This window comes from Dromaius novaehollandiae, unplaced genomic scaffold (genome assembly GCF_036370855.1).
Source record: "Dromaius novaehollandiae isolate bDroNov1 unplaced genomic scaffold, bDroNov1.hap1 HAP1_SCAFFOLD_70, whole genome shotgun sequence".
In the NCBI taxonomy this organism is placed as follows: domain Eukaryota; kingdom Metazoa; phylum Chordata; class Aves; order Casuariiformes; family Dromaiidae; genus Dromaius; species Dromaius novaehollandiae.
Genome location: NW_026991372.1, coordinates 119,988 through 137,661, shown reverse-complemented (window position 1 = coordinate 137,661; position 17,674 = coordinate 119,988). Strand labels below are relative to the sequence as shown.

At 61.6% G+C, this 17,674-nt stretch overlaps 1 protein-coding gene across 1 annotated transcript in view; it reads right to left on the bottom strand.

Moving 5' to 3' along the window:
• Window positions 1-17,674, bottom strand: part of LOC112994540 (dedicator of cytokinesis protein 2-like) — a 67,715-nt gene that overhangs the window by 43,197 nt on the left and 6,844 nt on the right. Inside the window, exons 14-23 of the mRNA XM_064503930.1 lie at window positions 17,506-17,630; window positions 16,752-16,850; window positions 16,144-16,216; window positions 15,089-15,192; window positions 12,271-12,460; window positions 9,221-9,318; window positions 8,749-8,838; window positions 7,991-8,091; window positions 7,623-7,757; window positions 1,708-1,819 (exon numbers count right to left, since the gene is read on the bottom strand). Of these exons, the coding sequence (XP_064360000.1) occupies window positions 1,708-1,819; window positions 7,623-7,757; window positions 7,991-8,091; window positions 8,749-8,838; window positions 9,221-9,318; window positions 12,271-12,460; window positions 15,089-15,192; window positions 16,144-16,216; window positions 16,752-16,850; window positions 17,506-17,630 (1,127 nt within the window). The remainder of the gene's footprint in view (window positions 1-1,707; window positions 1,820-7,622; window positions 7,758-7,990; window positions 8,092-8,748; window positions 8,839-9,220; window positions 9,319-12,270; window positions 12,461-15,088; window positions 15,193-16,143; window positions 16,217-16,751; window positions 16,851-17,505; window positions 17,631-17,674) is intronic.

Below are 17,674 nucleotides of genomic sequence, written 5' to 3'. Positions count from 1 at the left end.
GTCTTTCCTGGTGATGCACGAGCAGATCTTGCTCCGCTGCCCCTGGGAGCTAGTCTCCAGCTTGGATGCATCTGCAAAATGCCTCTTCTTCAGGCCTGAATCAAGGTCTTGAGTGACACACGAATTCACCCGGGTGGATTTGCACCAGCCTGGTAAAACTGCAGACAGTCGGGTTACCAAAGCACGGAGTTTCCAGAGCAACAGCATTGAGCCAGAAATCAGAATTACAACCAGTAATTGATGGAACAAGCGGACAAGTGTGGAATACGTTCCACACGGAACAAGCGGACAAGGCGGGACAGCCCTCCTCCTCACGGGAAGAATAGCTGTCGTTACTGATCTGCAAACTACTTTTGTAATTATGTTAATTTATAAGACACTACCTAAGAAAGCCATGGAGTAAATGTGACACAGAAACAGCAGTCTCTTGTGCAAAGAGGGAAAAAGCTCTCCCGTAAGACGCTCAACAGCAAAGGACTCTGGTTTCTGTGACTAAAAGGCAGGGAAATCACCGAGCCCAGAGCACACGGGCACAGCAAACACGAGCATCGCCGCAGCTCCCGGAAGATCTCCGAGAAGAGCAGCGCGACGGGCGACGCCGAGCTCTGGGGCGAAACACCTGCACGGCGGGGCTTCGTCCGCGAAACCGTCTCCCGGCAGCGGCTGCTCGTGCTGAGCAGTAATTAACGCAGGTGCCCACAGCCAGGCGCTCCACTCGCGTTCAAAGCTGCGATCCGTACGCTTGACTCCTAAGGTCTAGCCTACACTTAACACCTGCTATTCGCATAGCTGCGCTGGCGGTGCAGACGCGGGGTCTGCCTCTCTGCAGCTGCGGACGGGTTTCTCTTCCACGCACGTGTCTGCCCTTCCCTTGCGCCCAAGGAAACCTTCCGCATCCACAGGACGCGTCGGCGAGGGGCTCCCCGGAGCTGCTGGCCGCCGCGCGGGACCCCCGTGCTGGTCTGTCCCGAGCGCGGCCCGGCCGCGCCGCCGGCGCGATGCCAGAGCCAGACCCACGGCCAAGAAACCGACTCCCGTCCCCTCTCTAACGAGCTCCACGGAGCGCAAATGAGTCAGTCGCGTTTTCTTCTTGGTTCTCGCCCTCGGATAAGGCGCTGCCCTGCGGCACTAACTGCGAGGGCAGCTGGGGGGCTTTGGCACCGCCGCAGCGGCAACACCGGCACCGCACCGCCGCGGCCGCGCAGGGGGACAGCCGGTGCGCAGAGCCTGGGGACCCCCCCGCCACCCCGCACGGGGGTCTGCATGCGGCAACACCGGCACCGCACCGCCGCGGCCGCGCAGGGGGACAGCCGGTGCGCAGAGCCTGGGGACCCCCCCCGCCACCCCGCACGGGGGTCTGCATGCGGCAACACCGGCACCGCACCGCCGCGGCCGCGCAGGGGGACAGCCGGTGCGCAGAGCCTGGGGACCCCCCCCGCCACCCCGCACGGGGGTCTGCATGCGGCAACACCGGCACCGCACCGCCGCGGCCGCACAGGGGGACAGCCGGTGCGCAGAGCCTGGGGACCCCCCCCGCCACCCCGCACGGGGGTCTGCATGCGGCAACACCGGCACCGCACCGCCGCGGCCGCGCAGGGGGACGTCAGCAGGGCACGACGTGCATCCGTCCATCCACCCGCCTGTGCCGCCGCGTGCCCGGCCCCGACCCAGGACCCCCGGCCCCCCCGGCCCCCCAGCCCGCCGTACCTGGGCGAGCAGCGTGGGCCCCTCCTGCGGGGACCGCATCAGCTGGTTGAGGGAGAGGAAGAAGCGCTGCAGCGACTGCTGGAACTCGGCCGTCTCCTTCCCCTCGTAGAGCCTGCGAAGGACGGAGCGTCACCGCCGGCCTCCGGCGCCGCTCGCCCGGGCTCCAGCTCAGCGCCGGGCTCGTGCGCGGGCCGTCGCGGCTCCTCGCCGCCGTTCGCCCCGCTCAGCGCGGCAGCAAGGCTCCCGGGCAGCCGCCGCCCGGCCACGGGGACGGGCCAGAAGCGCTGCTTAGGACAGGTCGCATTAGCAGTACTAAAGACTATCTGCTCTTTTATAGTATCCATATACACTACATATACATATTCATATATACATATATGTATATAAACCTCTTTTATACTACTTTATATGACGCAGGTCACATCAGAGGAGGCCACTGTCTTCCCACCCTGGCTGGAAACCCACCGAGCGCCCCAAGCCGAACGCGGCATTGCGTGATCAGCCACAGAACCCAGCAATGTATTTGGGAAATTTTAGCCGTGAGACTTGCAATACTGCAAGAAACGTTCAAAACAGCTAATCGCATGCAGAATTATAAGAATAAGACTCACCATAATAACTCATTGTGAAAAATGGGTCACATTTGAGCTAATTTATTCACTCCATTGATACAGTGTATGCAAAAGGGAACCTTAGTGGTGAATGATTTGCAGGTGCAGAATGGAGGAAATTAGCAATAAAAAAGCAACCTATCCCTTGGCTGTGGGGACAGACGCATCTTCCAGCCTGATCTGCTCTCCACCGGGAGCACCAGCCTCCGTCGTGACAAGCAGAACGTGTTTTGTTTCTCCGCTGTGCATATCGCAGGAGAACAAACGAGATTTGTTATTTTCTGCTTACCCGCTATTTTTACTGGATCTAGCTTTTGTAAAGGTTTTGCTTCTTTGTTTTATAAAGCTACAGTAGGATTGTTCTGCTTTCAGCTTCGTCCTTCCTCTCTGGTAAATGAACCCGGGGAACGCACAAAACACAGATCTGACGGGGGAACAACCCTGCTCATTTGCCTGAGGTGTCGCAGTTGGGCTGAAACAAACCCATGTATTATCCGAGTAATTGCTCGTTTATATCTCTTCACCAGCTTTCAAGTAAAAAGATAGTTTAGATTCACTCAAGGTACTTCCCTTCCTCTCATCCAGTAGATAAAAAGTTATTAAAAAAATGTAAGGCCCGCCCAGAAAACCCCGTTCCCCAGCCTTGCTCCTCGGACCGTGTCCCCCAGCGCTCCTGGCACCGTCCTCGGGCTCTGTCCGCGCGGGAGCAGGTTCCCTCCGCCGGCAGCGGCCCGGCAGCTCCCCGACGTGGCTGACGCTTCGCACAAAACCAGACATAAGGCCGGGAAGTCTGGGGTTAAGCGACACTCAAAGGAGCCTGTGTGTGTCCAAATAAGCATAACAAAACGAAGGTCCACGCACAGCCCTTATCCGCCCAACAGTGATACCAGGCAATAATCACTGTTCTTTAGCGATTTGTCAGATTTTTCACCTAGTCCGTTTCGTAATACAACTATCCATAACTAAATAGCATGAATTTTTGAGCTCACCTCAGTCTTAAACTCTTGCCTACAAAATTCTGTAATTTCATATTAAAGACGGCTTACGTAAATACCATATAAATATTAAAATCATTAAAAAGAGTGTATTATCAACACTGATGTCTGAGCTTTTAAGTAATGACTTAAACCACAGCACTATAAAGCAATCAGAGCGTGCATCTCAGCTAAGCCAAGATTACTGCTGATTTGCGTTACTGCAGCAGACATGGGTCAATAGGGTCTTTAATTCATTACTGACCTGTTGGTTTGGAGGATTTCATCCAGAAAACCTACAGACAGAGCCTGTCTTTAAGCCTGGTGCCCCTCCGGTTTGCAGACCCTTTCTCACCCCTGCAGCACCTGGATCCCGACACGCAACCGAGCTCGAGGAGCGTCGCAGGAAATCTCTCAAGCGCTGTCAATTAAGCTAGGCAGGGAAATTATCTGACTACCACCACACTAAGCAAATTAGTATGGATGATGGTAAAAAAGCATGATAAGGATGAGTCAGTGTGGCTTTTGGAAAGGGAAATCCTGCCTTGCAAACCTCCTGGTGCTCTTTTGAAGAAGTCTCCAGCAAAAACATGGATGGGGACGGTCAGTCGTGATAAGCCTTTCGGAGACCCAGGCAGACATCAGCCAAGTCCCCCACTAGAGAAACTCATCAGGAAACTCAGAGACGATGGGCTAAAGGGAGGGCTCCTAGATGGGTAAGGGACTGGTGAAGAGAGGGGAGCAGAGGGCAGGACAAGCGATCCGTTCCCGCGGAGGAGGAAGCCGACAAAGTCCCTCAGCGCCTGTGCTGACCGGGATGGCCCAATGCACAAAGGCCCGGAAAAGAGGACGAGCACGGAGGTGATGGAGCTTGTGACGGTGCCGGTTACCCAGGGAAGCGGGAGCGGGGCCGGCCGCGAGGCGCTGCAGAGGGACCCGCGGGACGGCGGCACGGGGCCCCGCGAGACGAAGCGGATGCCGCGGGAAGAGCGACTCCAGCTTTCCGCATGGGCAGGAGGCTGGAGCCGACGCGCAGGGCAATGTCTCAGGGCTACGGCAAACCACTGCAGGGAAACTTCCCTCGGTGGCAGTCAAAAAGCAGAACAAATACTAGGAATTAACAGAAAAGGAATAGAAAACAAGAGTCCCTGTCGTCACACCACTGCACCAAGCCACGGGGCTCCCGAGCGGCGCGCGGCGCTGGCAGCCCTCCCCAGCAAAGACAGCAGAACTGGGGAGCTCGGAGGAAGATGACGGAGAGACGCAAATACCAGGAATGGGCTACCAAAGCCCAGCCTGAAGATGCGGGGATGCGGGATGCGAGAGGTCTCCAGCATCCCGAAGGCCGGAGAGGGTGAGCGCGGCTCAGCCGGTTGCTGCCTCCTCCAGGCAACGCGCCAGGGCGTCACGTGAGAAACAGGCTAAAAACAACACGATCTTGGCAGCGGAGCAGCTGGCCGGTTACTCCAGGAGGCTCAAGAACAGCATTGCTGATGCCAGCGCTGTGGATTCAGCCCCTTCCCAGCCTACCGGGCTCCAGCCAACGACGCTTCCTGGCCTAGGAGAAGAAGGATGGATCAACACCGGGGAGCAAACCTCTCCCTGCGGTGCCGCAGAGGCCAGATGCAACGTCGTGCCCTCCGGTTGCGCCCGGCCTGCCGACGCCGGCGGGCTGCCGCTCCGGTTATCCGCGCGGGAACCAGGGAGCCTCCTCGGAGGTACTCGAGCTGCTCATCCGACTCCGTCTGCAGCATACATAATCAGATAGATACAGCAGTCCGCAGCAACTTATTTTAATTACAACCTAATTTCTTTAAATTATAGACCGTGTACAGGATTTAGTACCATTTTAAGCATTCAGAAGATCTGAAGAGTTCATGTTATTCCACTGTTAAGATCACTGAGATAAAGAAAAGATGAATAAAAATACTAAATGTCTTCAGGGATGTCTTTATTTTAATGCAAACTAATTCATAAGGCTGTTTGCAAATGCTCCATATAATTAATTTTCTTTGCCGAAAGTTTTACAAGGTGGCGAATTTGTTCTACATTTTCCTATATAAGGAAGAGGTGGGAACCTCAGCTCGGTGATGGAGCATCCCCGGAGCCCCGGCAGTAACTGCCTAGTCCTGAAGAGATGCCGGGAGTCGCTGATGAGCGATAACGAACAGAAAGCCTGAGCAGGGACGGGGCTTGCAGCAAGGCTTGCTTCTGCTCTGCCCCGTTAAACGCGCCCCGGAAAACGGCCACGCGCCTGGTCGTGCGCCCCAGCGGCACGGTCCCGAGCAGCTCTGCCCCGGTCCCGAGCCAACCGTGCCGATCTCCCAAGCCGATCTGCGCTGCTCCGTCCTCTTCCGGCTGCCCCTAGCAAGGGAGGCGCTTCCCTGCCCCTCTTTGGGACCGCTTCAGCTCTCAGCGCCTCGCGCCGGGAACGAAACAGGAACACAGCTTGGTTCTTCTGGTGACTCCCATCAGTCGTGTTTCCAGCAGTTTTTCACTTCGTCTGGAAACTTCTCCCAGCCGTCCCTCTCCGGCCAGGACGCACGGCGTCAGCGCGGACCTTCCCGGGGGGTTATTCGTCTCGCCGTGCTCCCGGCGGATCCGGGTGGGAATCAAGCGCCCGTGTGCTTCGCTCCTGCTGTCCCACGCCTTTCCGTAGGACTTAACCGCGTGGCTTCTCCAGGGAAGCACCGAGCCTGGGATGGCTCGGGAGGCACCGGGGCGGCCTGCCCCAGGGGGACGCGCCTGCCGTCTCCCTCCGGCCCTCGGAGGGTCCAGGGTCTCTCCTGGAGGGCGACGAGCTTGGGGAACTGTCTTCAACGCGTTTCGCCTCCCGAACAGGGGCAGGAAGGTCCCGTTTGCCCCGAGACCGCCGCGGGCTGCTCCCGGGGGACCCCCTCCAGGGCTGCCGCGGCAGAAGGCGGCGGAGGCTCACGCCGAGCGGGGCCGCGAAGCGGGACGAGCCTCCACGGCGGGGCACGAGCCGCCCAACGGGTGTGCGGGGCAGGAAAGGGCTCGCGCAGCCCAAGTCCCGCTCCGGTCCGCAGGCGCCCACCGCCTCGGTCCCGCTGCGTGCGGGGAACACCCCGGAGACGGCGAACACGTCGTTTGTGCTATAAATGATTCAAGGGCACAGCGACAGGCTGGAGTGCAACGGAGCAGCTCATGGGGCGGTCGGAGGGGCCGCGTGCGTCGCTTGGATTGCGGAGAGGAGGTGCTTCACGCAAACCCCTGACGCCAGACCTGCCGTCTCCGTTACGGAGGCATCAGCCTGGTCCCGGCGCAGAGCGGCGGCAGTCGCCAGGCCAGCAGACCTGCCGGCACTCGCACCGCACGCGGCGGCCAGGGCTCGGCCACGGCAGAGCCGGGCACGCGCGTCGGAAGGCTATCCGGAGAGACGGAGATAACGTCGGAACGGGGGGACCGCGCGGAGCCGGGCGACGGACCAGAATTCATAACAATCTCAACAAATTGGAAAGCTGCTCGGTAATAAGCAAGCTGCGATTCACTAAGGATAAGCACAAAGTTTTCCTCTCAAAGGAAAAATCAAGGAGAAAGCTTCAGGGCAGCTCGTGCCTGGGCAGCAAGGGCTCCTCAGGAAAGATGGGGAGCGGATCGCAGCCGAGCCTCGGCCGGGAGCAGCACGGCCAGGACAGGGCCGTTCCCAGCCTGGCTGCAGGGAAGGGGCTGCCGGCGCGGCGGGAGGAGCGACGGCCCTGCCGGGGCCGGGACGCCCCGGGAAGGTCCTGTCCCTGGCCGCTGGGACACGGCAGTGGTGGCCGACGCACGAAAAGCAGCAAAGAAAGGAATAAAAGCGCTGCCGTCTCCCGTGGGAGCAGGACAGGGAGCGCCAGCCCCAAGAGCGATGAGGAACGCGTGGAGCAGGTGCTAGAAAACCCCCCGCCCGCGATGCGAGCTGAGCGGCGCGGGGCTGCCTGGGGCGGTTGTGCTGTCCCCGCTGCTGGAGGGTTTTAAGAGCACATTAAAACCTGCCTGCAACAGCTTAAGCGGCGCCAGTCCTGCCTCGGGGCACGGGTTTGCTACACGACCCCCCCCCCCCCCCCGGTCCCTCCCGGCCTTGCTCCGCACGACTCCGCGACGGAGAGCGCACAGAGCCCGGTGCTGCCTGAAGCCCGCACGTGCAGCGGCTCCGAGGAAGGGCCGGCGGCTGCAGCGGGACAGCGAGGCGTCCCGGACCCGGCACCGGAGCCTGCGGCACGCGGGGCCCCGGCACCGCCAGGCTGGGGAGCGCCGTGGGCACCGGCACCTGCCCGGATGGGCACCAGCACCGGGGGCACTGGGAGAGGGGGAAGCGGCTGCTGGGACTTACTGGGCAAAGAGGCGCCTGGAGCGGACGATGAATTTGAAGACGTACTCGAGGGCCTTGAAGGTGCGCACGAGCGGCTCGCAGGGCTCGCCCTGGCTCACTCTGTCCACGTACTGCGTCAGCACCGAGAGCAGCTTCCTGCGGGGCAGCACCGGTGAGGGGGTCCGCAGGGGTCCGAGGGGGTCCGAGGGGGTCCCGCTTCCGACCCGCCTCCCTCCCACGCGACGGGGCCCCAGGGCTGCTGCAAAGCCACGGCGGCTCCCACGTCCCCCCTCCCGGCCGGCGGCAGGGCCAGCCGGGGTCCCTCCCCGCTCCGCCACCAGCCCCGCGCCCTGCCCGGGGGGGGACCGTCCCCGGCGGCCCCCACGCACTTGTAGGCCAGCGTGGCACTGAAGTGCTGCTGGATATAAGCCTCCAGCACCGCGTTGAAGTGCTGGAACTTCCTGTCGGCGACGAGGCCCACGATGAAAACCTGGGGGGAGACGGGCGCCGGGTCAGCAGAACCGCGGAGCACAGCCGGAGCAGCGCTGACGTCCCTCCTCGGAGCTGCCGAGGGTGCCCCAGCCTCCCGCGGGCCCGTCCGCTCCACCGAGATGGAGCAGATCTCAGATTCGGGGCTTGCTGGATGCTTCTGCACCTCTAAGATGCCTCACAGCCAGTTTGCACCGAGCTCCCGCTGTCACTGGTGCCACTGACTCGGGTGGGAGCACAGCAGTCGCTCCGACCTGACCCCCCCCAGGCTGTTTGCTAGGATCACTCTTGTCTCTTGACGCTGCTTTTACTGCTTGTTCTAGAGGAAACGCCTTTGAGCCTTGCTCAAATTGCAGCTACTGCTCTCCCCACCTGCAGAGTCCGACCACCTCCGTGGCCCTTCCCCAGGCCCAGGGCATCCGGGCTCCACTCAGCCCGCGAGACCGTGGAGCAGCCTGGACGTGGCTGGGTGGCTCCGGGCCTTGCACGCCTGATCAGATCCAGCAGATCCCACCTCAAAAACCCCCTCAGTCTTATGCCCTTTCAGGCACTTCTGGTAATCTGTCTGCTGGATCAGAGCGAAATGCTGGGCTTCCCTCAGCCTGGCCCAGAGAGGGCTGAAGGCGCCTGAAGGCAGGCGAGACAGGGACCTACTCACCAGGGCGTCAAAGACGAGTGTGTCGTAGACGTCCGTGTCTGCATTCTCCATCATGATGGAGAACAAGGCGTCCAAAGTGTCCTGGAGGAACTGGAGGAGAAGAAAGGGTTGTGAGGGCTTGAGCGTTGACTCCAGCATCATCCTGGATCCACCTCCGACAGAGGGAAAGCTCTGTCTTGGGGCAGAACTGGTTTCTGTATTATTTTCCCAGCCTGAGGCTCCCAGCCCTGTTCCAGGGGACAATTCTCCAGCTTGATCCGCCCTAAGAGGGAGCTCAGAGTTCCCCTGCGCGTGACCATCACGGCGACGCTGCCCGTGCAACACCTCCATCGCGACGCTGCCAACCCTCCCTCCGGGGCGGTGACGTCCCTCGGCCGCTGAGGGACCGAGGAAGCCCCAGGCGTGGGGACGCGGCCGGGGGACGCGAAGGGAGAACGCGGAGGGCGAAGGTGCCGGCAGCCGCTCGCTGTACCTTGATGACTTCCCCGCCGTCCACGTTCATCAGCTTCTGGAGGTTTCCCGAGAGCAGGCTGGGCTTCGAGCGCCACTTCAGCAGCCCCAGCAGATCGACTGCGGGGGACGAAGGGGACGGATCAGCACAGACTTTGTTTGCCACCGGACTTAGAAGCCATTGCGCAGCTCCAGCTACGCCAGCAGACACGCTCTACCGCTCCCGTCCTCGCTGCCCAGGGCAGCCGGCCCTAATCCGGCAGGAAACGACCCCAGTGGGAAACGCTCCACGCGGGGCGGGGGGGGGCCGGCCTGGTTGCCCCCCCCCCCACGCTGCAAACGCTGGGACCCCCCTCCCGGCACCGCCCTTCCCAGAGCGGCCCCGGCTGCCGCACAGAACCGCGAGAGCATCGCGCACGTCCCTCGCGGCACCGCTCGGCACTGCTCGTGCCTGGCACCCCGGCGCTGCCGGGACGTCGGAGCGTCGCTGCCGGGAGGGAGCAGCCCGGCACGGCCCCCCGGCGCGGGGAACGGACCGAGGCCCCGGCGGCAGGGCACGAGGGCAGCCGGCCTTCCTCCTCCTCCTCCACGCCGAGCAAACGCCCGAGGTTGACAGAAACGGCCTGAGCAACCGCACTTATGCCGCGAAAGCGCTACGTGGGAAACGTGGAGACGCTGAACAGCGAGCTCAGTTAACTGCTGGTCTGTGGTCTCCTTCCGTGGGTCTGTGGCCACGGGAAAACAACGATGCAGAAAATAGCCTGGAAGCAAACATCTAGACACGGGCCATCGAGCCTGCCGGCTGCAGGGATTTAAAATACTGATGCAGTTTTGTGCGACTTGCTTGTGTCTCTGAGCCTGGAGCATCGTGCTGGTGTGAACCGCCAGCATCCAGGTCGCGCCGCAGCCAGCGCGGGAACCGCGGCGTCCCCGGGAGCCCTTGCACGGCAGCGGGCACCGCCGGCCCCGGCCGCCAGCCGCCCCTCGCTGACCCCAAACCCCACCTGTACCGGTCCGTGACGGCCCAAGTGCCGTCAGCACGGCCGCGATGGGACACTGCGTGCTGCATCGCCCCGGCTGCAGGGCTGCCACCCCGAGTGCCCACAGCCCCCATCAGAGCTGCAGTCTGCCGCTTCCCCAACCGTGTCGTTAGGATTGAGCAAAAACAGGGCTAAGTATGTCAAACCTTTGGCCTCACAGGGAAGGCGCTGCTATATGGAAAAAAAAAATCAGGACCACTGCGCATGGCCTTCCCCTCCAGCCGGGTACCGCTGCCGCCTGCCTGGGCACGCCCCTGCCGAACCCGCTGCCGTCGGTATTGCTGTGCAGCACGTTACCTGTCCACCAGCCCACAGCGTTATTTCCACGCTTCCCTGTCATCCACGACGCAGGACAGGCTGCTGCTCTGCTGAACTGTCGGCAGAAGTGCCCACTCGCACACCGAAACCGCGACCGCGGCCGGAGCTCTGCTGCGCGGAGCGGGGCAGCTAAACCTGGCGAACGCCCAGGCCGCTGCTCACCGCCTCGGATCTGCACCCGCAGCGTGCCCTAAGCGGACGGGCTCGGGGCACCCGGACACGCGGCTCTCCCCAGGCCTTCGGCAGGGCCGACACCCGACCGCACCGCCGCATCGGCGGAGCTTCCCCTGCTCACTCGGGACGCGCGCGTGAAGCGGTCTGCATAACTGCCAAGCGCTTTCCAAGGTTGTCTGCACCTCCATGTTCTGCCGCGTCCCAAAACTTTTCCTACAAGGCAAAATCCTGCCTACAAGCGCTGACGCGTCTGCATTTGGACGGCAGGCGCTCCCTTGGCTGGCTCGCGAGGAGCTGAGCAAAGGATCTCCAGGGCTCAAAGCCTGAGCTACGTAACTCGAGACGCTGTTTTCAAGAACACGGAGTCCCAGTTCCCTCCGTGATTTCCGAAGGGCCCAGGGAAGGTCAGACGTGTTAGACAGCAACGCTCAGCAGTTCACGCCTGCTGCCCAAACCCCAGACCGGAGGCCGTGGCTCGGCTCCCTCGCGGCAGCAGCAGATTAATCACCATCTGCAAAGGCTCAGGGCGGCCCGGGAGCTGCTGACTGCCCGGAGCTGCTGGCGGGGCTCAGCCCTCGCGGCGGAGGTGCGAGCGCCTGCCCATGCCTGCAGCCTGCCACTGTCCGTCCTCCTCCCCTGCCCCGGGAAACCAGTCTGCTAAGGCGGAGGGTCTGGAGACAGACAAGCCAAGAGACAACTTTAAAAAAAGGAGGAAAAAAAAAAAGAGGAACGCTGTGAGTGATAGCCTTGAGCTATAAATGCAGCAATATGCAAACGGGGCTGGTGGCAAGTTGTTCCCCCAGCGGGAGGTGGGGAAGGAGCCGCGGCAGATGCGCGGCGGTGGCGTTTATTCCTTGTTATTCAGGAACGAGAGCAGGCCAGGTCCCGTCCCCCGCCCCGAGGAGGAACGGCACCGCTCGCGCGCGGAGCTGAGCCTGCCCCGTCTCCTCCGAGCCCGCCGGCCGCACCGTGCCTGCACCGTGCCGGCTGTGCACCGGCCGCGGGAGCGCTCCCAGCGCACGGACCAGCAGCGCCAGGATCTGCCGGGAGCTGCAGCCTGGCCCCATCACACGAGAAAGGGGTCTGGGGTGAAAACAGGGAGCAGAGCCGGGGGGAACAGCTCATCCCATCCTGGATCCGGCTCATCCCATCTCCCCATTGGCGACAGCCCTGGCCAGATGCAACCACGCGCCAGCCCAGCCGGAGCCGGAGCAACAACCCCCGCCTGCTCCAGCGGGGCTCAGATTTCCGGCACGATAACCAGGACACCCCGTATCGCCATTTCTACGGCTACTTCCCAAGACAGAGCCAACAGGTACCTCTCATATTTCTTTGCGTTTTTGGTGCTTCTGCTAAGATAGCTTGAAGTTACAGGTAGGAGGAATATATATTTAGCAACACAAATTACTTGTCGGTGTCTGAATAAAAGGCGCCCGTCGCAAAGCAGCCAGGGGACCGCGATGGGGCCGGCGCCTCGGGCACCGCAGAGCACAGCCGGCACCGCCGCCCCGTGCCCGGCCCGCTGCAAGCCGGGACTCACCGTTCTGCGTCAGCTTTGTAGAGCAGACGAGAGTGGAGATTTGGAAGCTGTCCCGGGTGGACACGCTGATGCCCGCGGCGCCTCCGCTCACTCGGAACGAGGAGCCCGGGAGGATCCTCAGCTCCGACGCGCTCCGCGTGGACGGCAGGTTCAGGTACGCGCTGGCGTCCTCCAGTCTCCGGCTGTCGCCCTGCAACGCAGCGCACGTCTCAGACGGGCGGGACATTAAGGGATTCCACCTGCGGGACCCAGGAGCCCTTCGGGGGCCGGTGAGTGCCGATATCGCCTTCCCCGACTTTGCTCTGCACAAGAGTGCGATAAAACCGGGATAGCTATATACAAATCAAGGCAACTCCTATGCAGCGGATTCAGAGCTCGGTAACGTTAAGCTCTCAGGAGTCATTGCAATCTGGGAGCCAACGTGGGAAAACCATCGCCTGCACCACCGCAGTCCGCGTGGATGGTCCGGCAGGCTCTCCCGGCCTTAATTCCTGCAAAAAAACCAACGAAGCTGCTTCCTGCAAGGCCCCACTGGGATCTGCGCTCAGCCTAATGCCGTGACGCTCCCCGAAGGAGGTACTGAACCACAGCTGGGAAAATTTAGGGAAGACATAAAAAGCAGCGGATGGAGAACAGCAACAGGCAGAGGTCAGCGGCAGAGACCGCTGCAGACCGCGGCAGTGGCACATCTGAATATCTGCATTTCAAGGCAGCTGATGCAAGGCCACAAGCCGGAGATCGAGAAGAGGCATGTGTGCGGAGAAGCTCTTCCGTGCAGACGGAGGGCGATGCCCCGGGGAGCCCGGCGCCGGGACGGGCGGCAGCGCGGGATGCTCTCACCGTGCCCGGCCCGGCGGCACAGCCCGGCAGGCGCCTGGGGGGCGGGAGGGACTGCAGGCAGCTTGGTCTGGCTCCAGGACGGCAGCTTGGCCTGGCCGGGTCCGGGCACCGGTGACTCCCCTTTCCCACCTCTGCCGGCCCTGGGCGAAGGCAGCATCGCCACGGTGCTGCCGATCTCCCCGAGGCTCCCTCGCTGCTTGGAAACCCAGCGGGTTTCTTTTCCCTATCTGCAGCCTTTCCGAATAAACTTTCCTTCTGGTGAAGGTCGGACAAAGACTGCAAATGGGGTGTTTGTTTTTCTCTTCAGCGTGCAACTTCACCTAGCGATAACCACAGTTTCTGCTGGCTGACACGAGGCACTCCGTTTCTTCAGGGGGCAGCGAAGCCTTAACAGGGAAAACTGGCTTAATTTCAGACCTTTCTCTACCAGCATGAGATCAAGAGGTCTGAAGAGCTAAAAGCATATAATTCACATTCCCCGGCGAGCAAAGATAAAAAGATGAAATAGCTCCCGGCTCCCAGAATCGCCCCTCCGCACTCGCAGGGAAGAGCAGAAGTCTGCTGGATCGGCTGGGGGGAAGACGAAGCAAAACACGAGAACTTTAGCTTGCAGGGGCTGAGGATGCTGACGAGCGTAACGAGCTCGGCGAGGGCAGCAGCAAACGTTTAAGGACAGGAAAACGCATCCAACAGTGCGATGTGTGAGGAGCTGCTCTTGCCGCTTCGGGGGGTGGCAGGGAGCCCCTCGTGCCACGCTCCGACGGGACACGGGTGGGACCCCCCCCCCCGGGAGCGCACGGAAACGCCTGCGGCCTTGCAGGTCACGTAACCCGGGAAGCACTTGAAGAGTTTGGATGTTTTGCCTGATGAGGAGGCAGAAGAGGGATGTGATGACACGTTTCACAAGCATGAAAGACTGCTGGGGGGGGGGAGCACTGATCTTTCTCCGTGTCCGTGCTGGAATAGGACCAGACATCAGAAGAATGATGAAGGAGAAACAACGATAGCGCAGCGCGGGATACAGCACCCGGGGACGCTGCAGAGCACCCGTTAGCAGAAGTGTTCGGGATCAAGGCTGGCGCAGTGGAGAGGACCCTGCCGCAGGGCAAGAAGAGGGACCAGACCAGGGCTCGCCTGCATGTTGGCCGAGGCCAGCTGCACAGCTGCTACAGCAGGACACAAGTCTGCACGTCTCAAAAAGACGCAAGACCTGTGAAGGCAGCTGGGTTTACCTAGAGTAACTACGAGGACACGTCCAGGAACAGCAGAGCCAAATTACAGAAAAATTCAGTTAAATATCAGGAATAGCCAAGAATCTGGGGGTGGAAAGTCACCTCCCAGAGGAAAGGTTGGAGCTCCATGGCCAGAAAGGGATGATGAAACACTGAACGCGTGCACAAAAACCTCCCGAGCTCCCTCTTGCAGCAAGGGACGAACTCGCAGCCCACGTTCCCCGTGTCTGCGACTAACCCCAGCTCCCAGGGAGCAGGGGAGCAGCCGCACGAGGAGACAGTCCGGTTCTTCATTCAACCTTTCGTACTTCAGCGCTGGAGCCAACTGAGTTTTTTAAATGAGCAGGGAGGTTTTCCTCCTCGCATTTTCTCTCTGCTCTCTCAGAAGGAAGAAACAAGCAGTTTTAAGGAGCCAAACTCTGGTGAAATCAGGTAAAATGTAGAAGATATCTTCATGGGCTGTTCCCTCCCCAATTCTGGTGCCTTTTTCTAAGCAAAGCTTGTCATTAGCAGAGGAGCAGAGCAGAGGTGCACAGAGAGCCGCAGCAGGTCCCTGGGCTGCCAGGGACAGACGGGAGGTGAGCAGAGGACTGGAAACCACCCGGAGGGGCTTTGGGCAGGTGCCAGCAGCGCAGCAGCTCCCGAACCGCCCGGGGCTCTGCCCGAGCCGCGCGGTCCGCTGGGAGCACGTGCATCCTCCGCTGCCTCCTCTTCCAAAGAACCGCTCTGCCCGGCTCTGCTCGTACCTTGTACAGGAAAAGGTCGTGTTCCCCGTCACGGAGGGTTGTGCCATCAGGTCGCATCAGCTTCACGAAGGCCATGGAGAAAATCCTCTCACTTTTGTCTTTAGCTGGGAGAGACAGAAAACACAGAGCAGGTGAAGCGGGTTCAGGAGCCGCCCGAGGCCGCGTTGCATGGGCGCGGAAAGGGCAGAGGCAGCCCAGGGGCAGCGGGGCGGGAGCAGCAGGCCCCTGCCCTCCCGCAGCTGGAGCCTTTTCCGGAGAAGGTGGTGCCAGAGAAATCATTTTTCTTTTCCTGAAGGCAGCAGGCTTTGCACAGCGTGCAGCGAGCCCGCTTAGTCTCCTTGACGCACTTGGGAGAAGTATCTGCTTGCAATTGCTGGAGAATAGCACAGAGAGAGGAAAAATGGATGATGCACAGATAGCGGAGCTGCTGACACCGAGCACGTGCTGCGCAGACAAGTGCGTTGGAAAGTCGTCTGGACAAGAACCAGATGGGGTTTGGGCAAGCAGCCGTCTCAGGCGCAGGTCTCCCAGCCGTACCCACCGTCCCTGCCACCAGGGACGGCCCTCGCCGGCCCGACCCTCTCCTGCAGCAAGCCTGGGGAAGGGCCGGGAGCATCGCGGCGTGCGGCCGCACCTCGCGTTAGCACACGCGCGTCTCCGCGCCGGGAAGCGGCTCACAGCAGCGCCTGCTCCCGGAGCAGCCCATCCGCCCGGCCGCCCGCCGCAGCCCACAGCGGCCCAGAGCCGCGAGACGGGGAGGTGCCGCAGGGGCCAAGCGCACGCGGCCAGGGCAGGGTTCAGCGTGCAAGAGGCAGCGACCGCCCAGGGATCCGCTGCCTCGCCCCGGGCAGCTGGGGCACAGCAAACAGCGATGATGGCGTGCTTCCTCCCACGCCTGAGCCCAGATTTCACAGCATCCTTGACGTATTCTCACACAGGTGCAAGGCGAGGACTGCTCGCAGGGTGCTCGTGTTTGTGCAGCCCCTGAGCTGCGGGAAGACCGTCTCCCTTCCAGCCTTTGCTGGGAACGTTAGCAGAAGAAGAGGGATACTTACAGTCGCTGGAGGAGCGGTGCCTGAAGGTGAAGCGCAGGTGGGTCTTGTGGACATCTTCAATGGGAACAGCAATCTGAGGGAGAGGAGCCCACGTGAGCGCAGCGGGGCGCAGCCTGCATGACCCCTTTGTGCCCGAGCTTGGGCACAGGCTGCAGCGAACCATCAATCTGCTCAAATCCAGTCCCACGTGCTTTTCTTTTGATTAATGAGGCCTGAACTAGAGGCAGGTGCGTGTCCTGTGCCTGTGTCTGCATGCGCGTAGGTCGCTGTGCAGGCGCGCATCTGGTGCTGTCACCGACCACGGACCTGTGCACGGCCACCGCTCCCCCGTGACTCCTGCCAGACGCGGCTCTGCTGGCAGGACACGCAGCGGAGCCCGCGGCAGCCCCCAGGGAGAGGGGCGCGGCGCAGGGACCACCAGCAGCCACGAGCACGCTCACGAGCCTGCACCCCAAAGCTCTTGCAAGCAGGGTCACCGCGGACATCTGCTTCCCTGCCCGTGGGGCGCAGCCGGAGGAGACCTCAGCAGGGACACCGGCCACTGAGCCCACCGCAGCTCCTGCGGCAGACGTCCCACCTCGGCCTCCGCACGAGGAGGCTCTACAGACCTTCACTGTCTCCATCCATCGCTGGTGTCGCTGCTGGTAGTAGACCACAGAGCGATACTCGCTCACGGGCTTGTCCCCTGCACCATGGTAGATCACATTCTGCAAAGAGACCCTTCGTGTTCGGCTTTTGACGCTGCTTGCTGCAGCTCTTTCTTGGATCAGAGATATTTGAGGACCCAGAGAATTTACCCCCACACACACTAACTCACAGCAGCCCCACGCCCCGGGGTGGTCCAGCCCCCCTGCCCACCAAGCGGGCTTGGCCTCCTGCCCATCTGCTGTGTCCCCACCCCATGTCCCTGCACGGGGACATCTCTGGCTGGCTCCCGGTCTTGCTTCCCAGCCCGGCTGCCGTGGGGCGGTGAACAGGGACCGGCTGCGGACAGGCTTCCCGTGCCGCATCCATCTCCGAAAGGAGACAGCGAGGGACACGCGGCCCCCCAGGGCGTTTCCAAGGCTTCTGCTGCAGCATGGGAAATTCATTATCACAGAGAGAGAAAGAGATGGGGGGGGGAACGGGACACTGCGCCTCTGGAGAAGCCCAGCAGGAGCCTCAGTAATTAACAACCTGTTTCTCACAGATCAGATAAGAACTGAATTCGAAATGAAAGCAAACACCCTGAAAAGGCAGAGACAGGGCAACAGCGGCTGCGTGACGGGAGGATTGCTCCAAGCCTACTCCGTGCTCCCCGGCGCGAGGACGTTCCCCTTTCCCGCAGCCGCCTTCCCGCGCCCGCTCCGGCGGCACGCTCACCGGCACCACGCTGCCGGCCTCGTCGCAGACGCACACCGTCACCTCCACGTTCTTCTGCGTCTTCTTGCTGCCCTTGTCGAACTCGCCCTGCACCAGCGTCAGGTAGATGTCGTTCCGGACGTCTCCTAGCAGGAGCCGCGCGGGAAAGCCGGTGAGGCCAGGGCTGCGT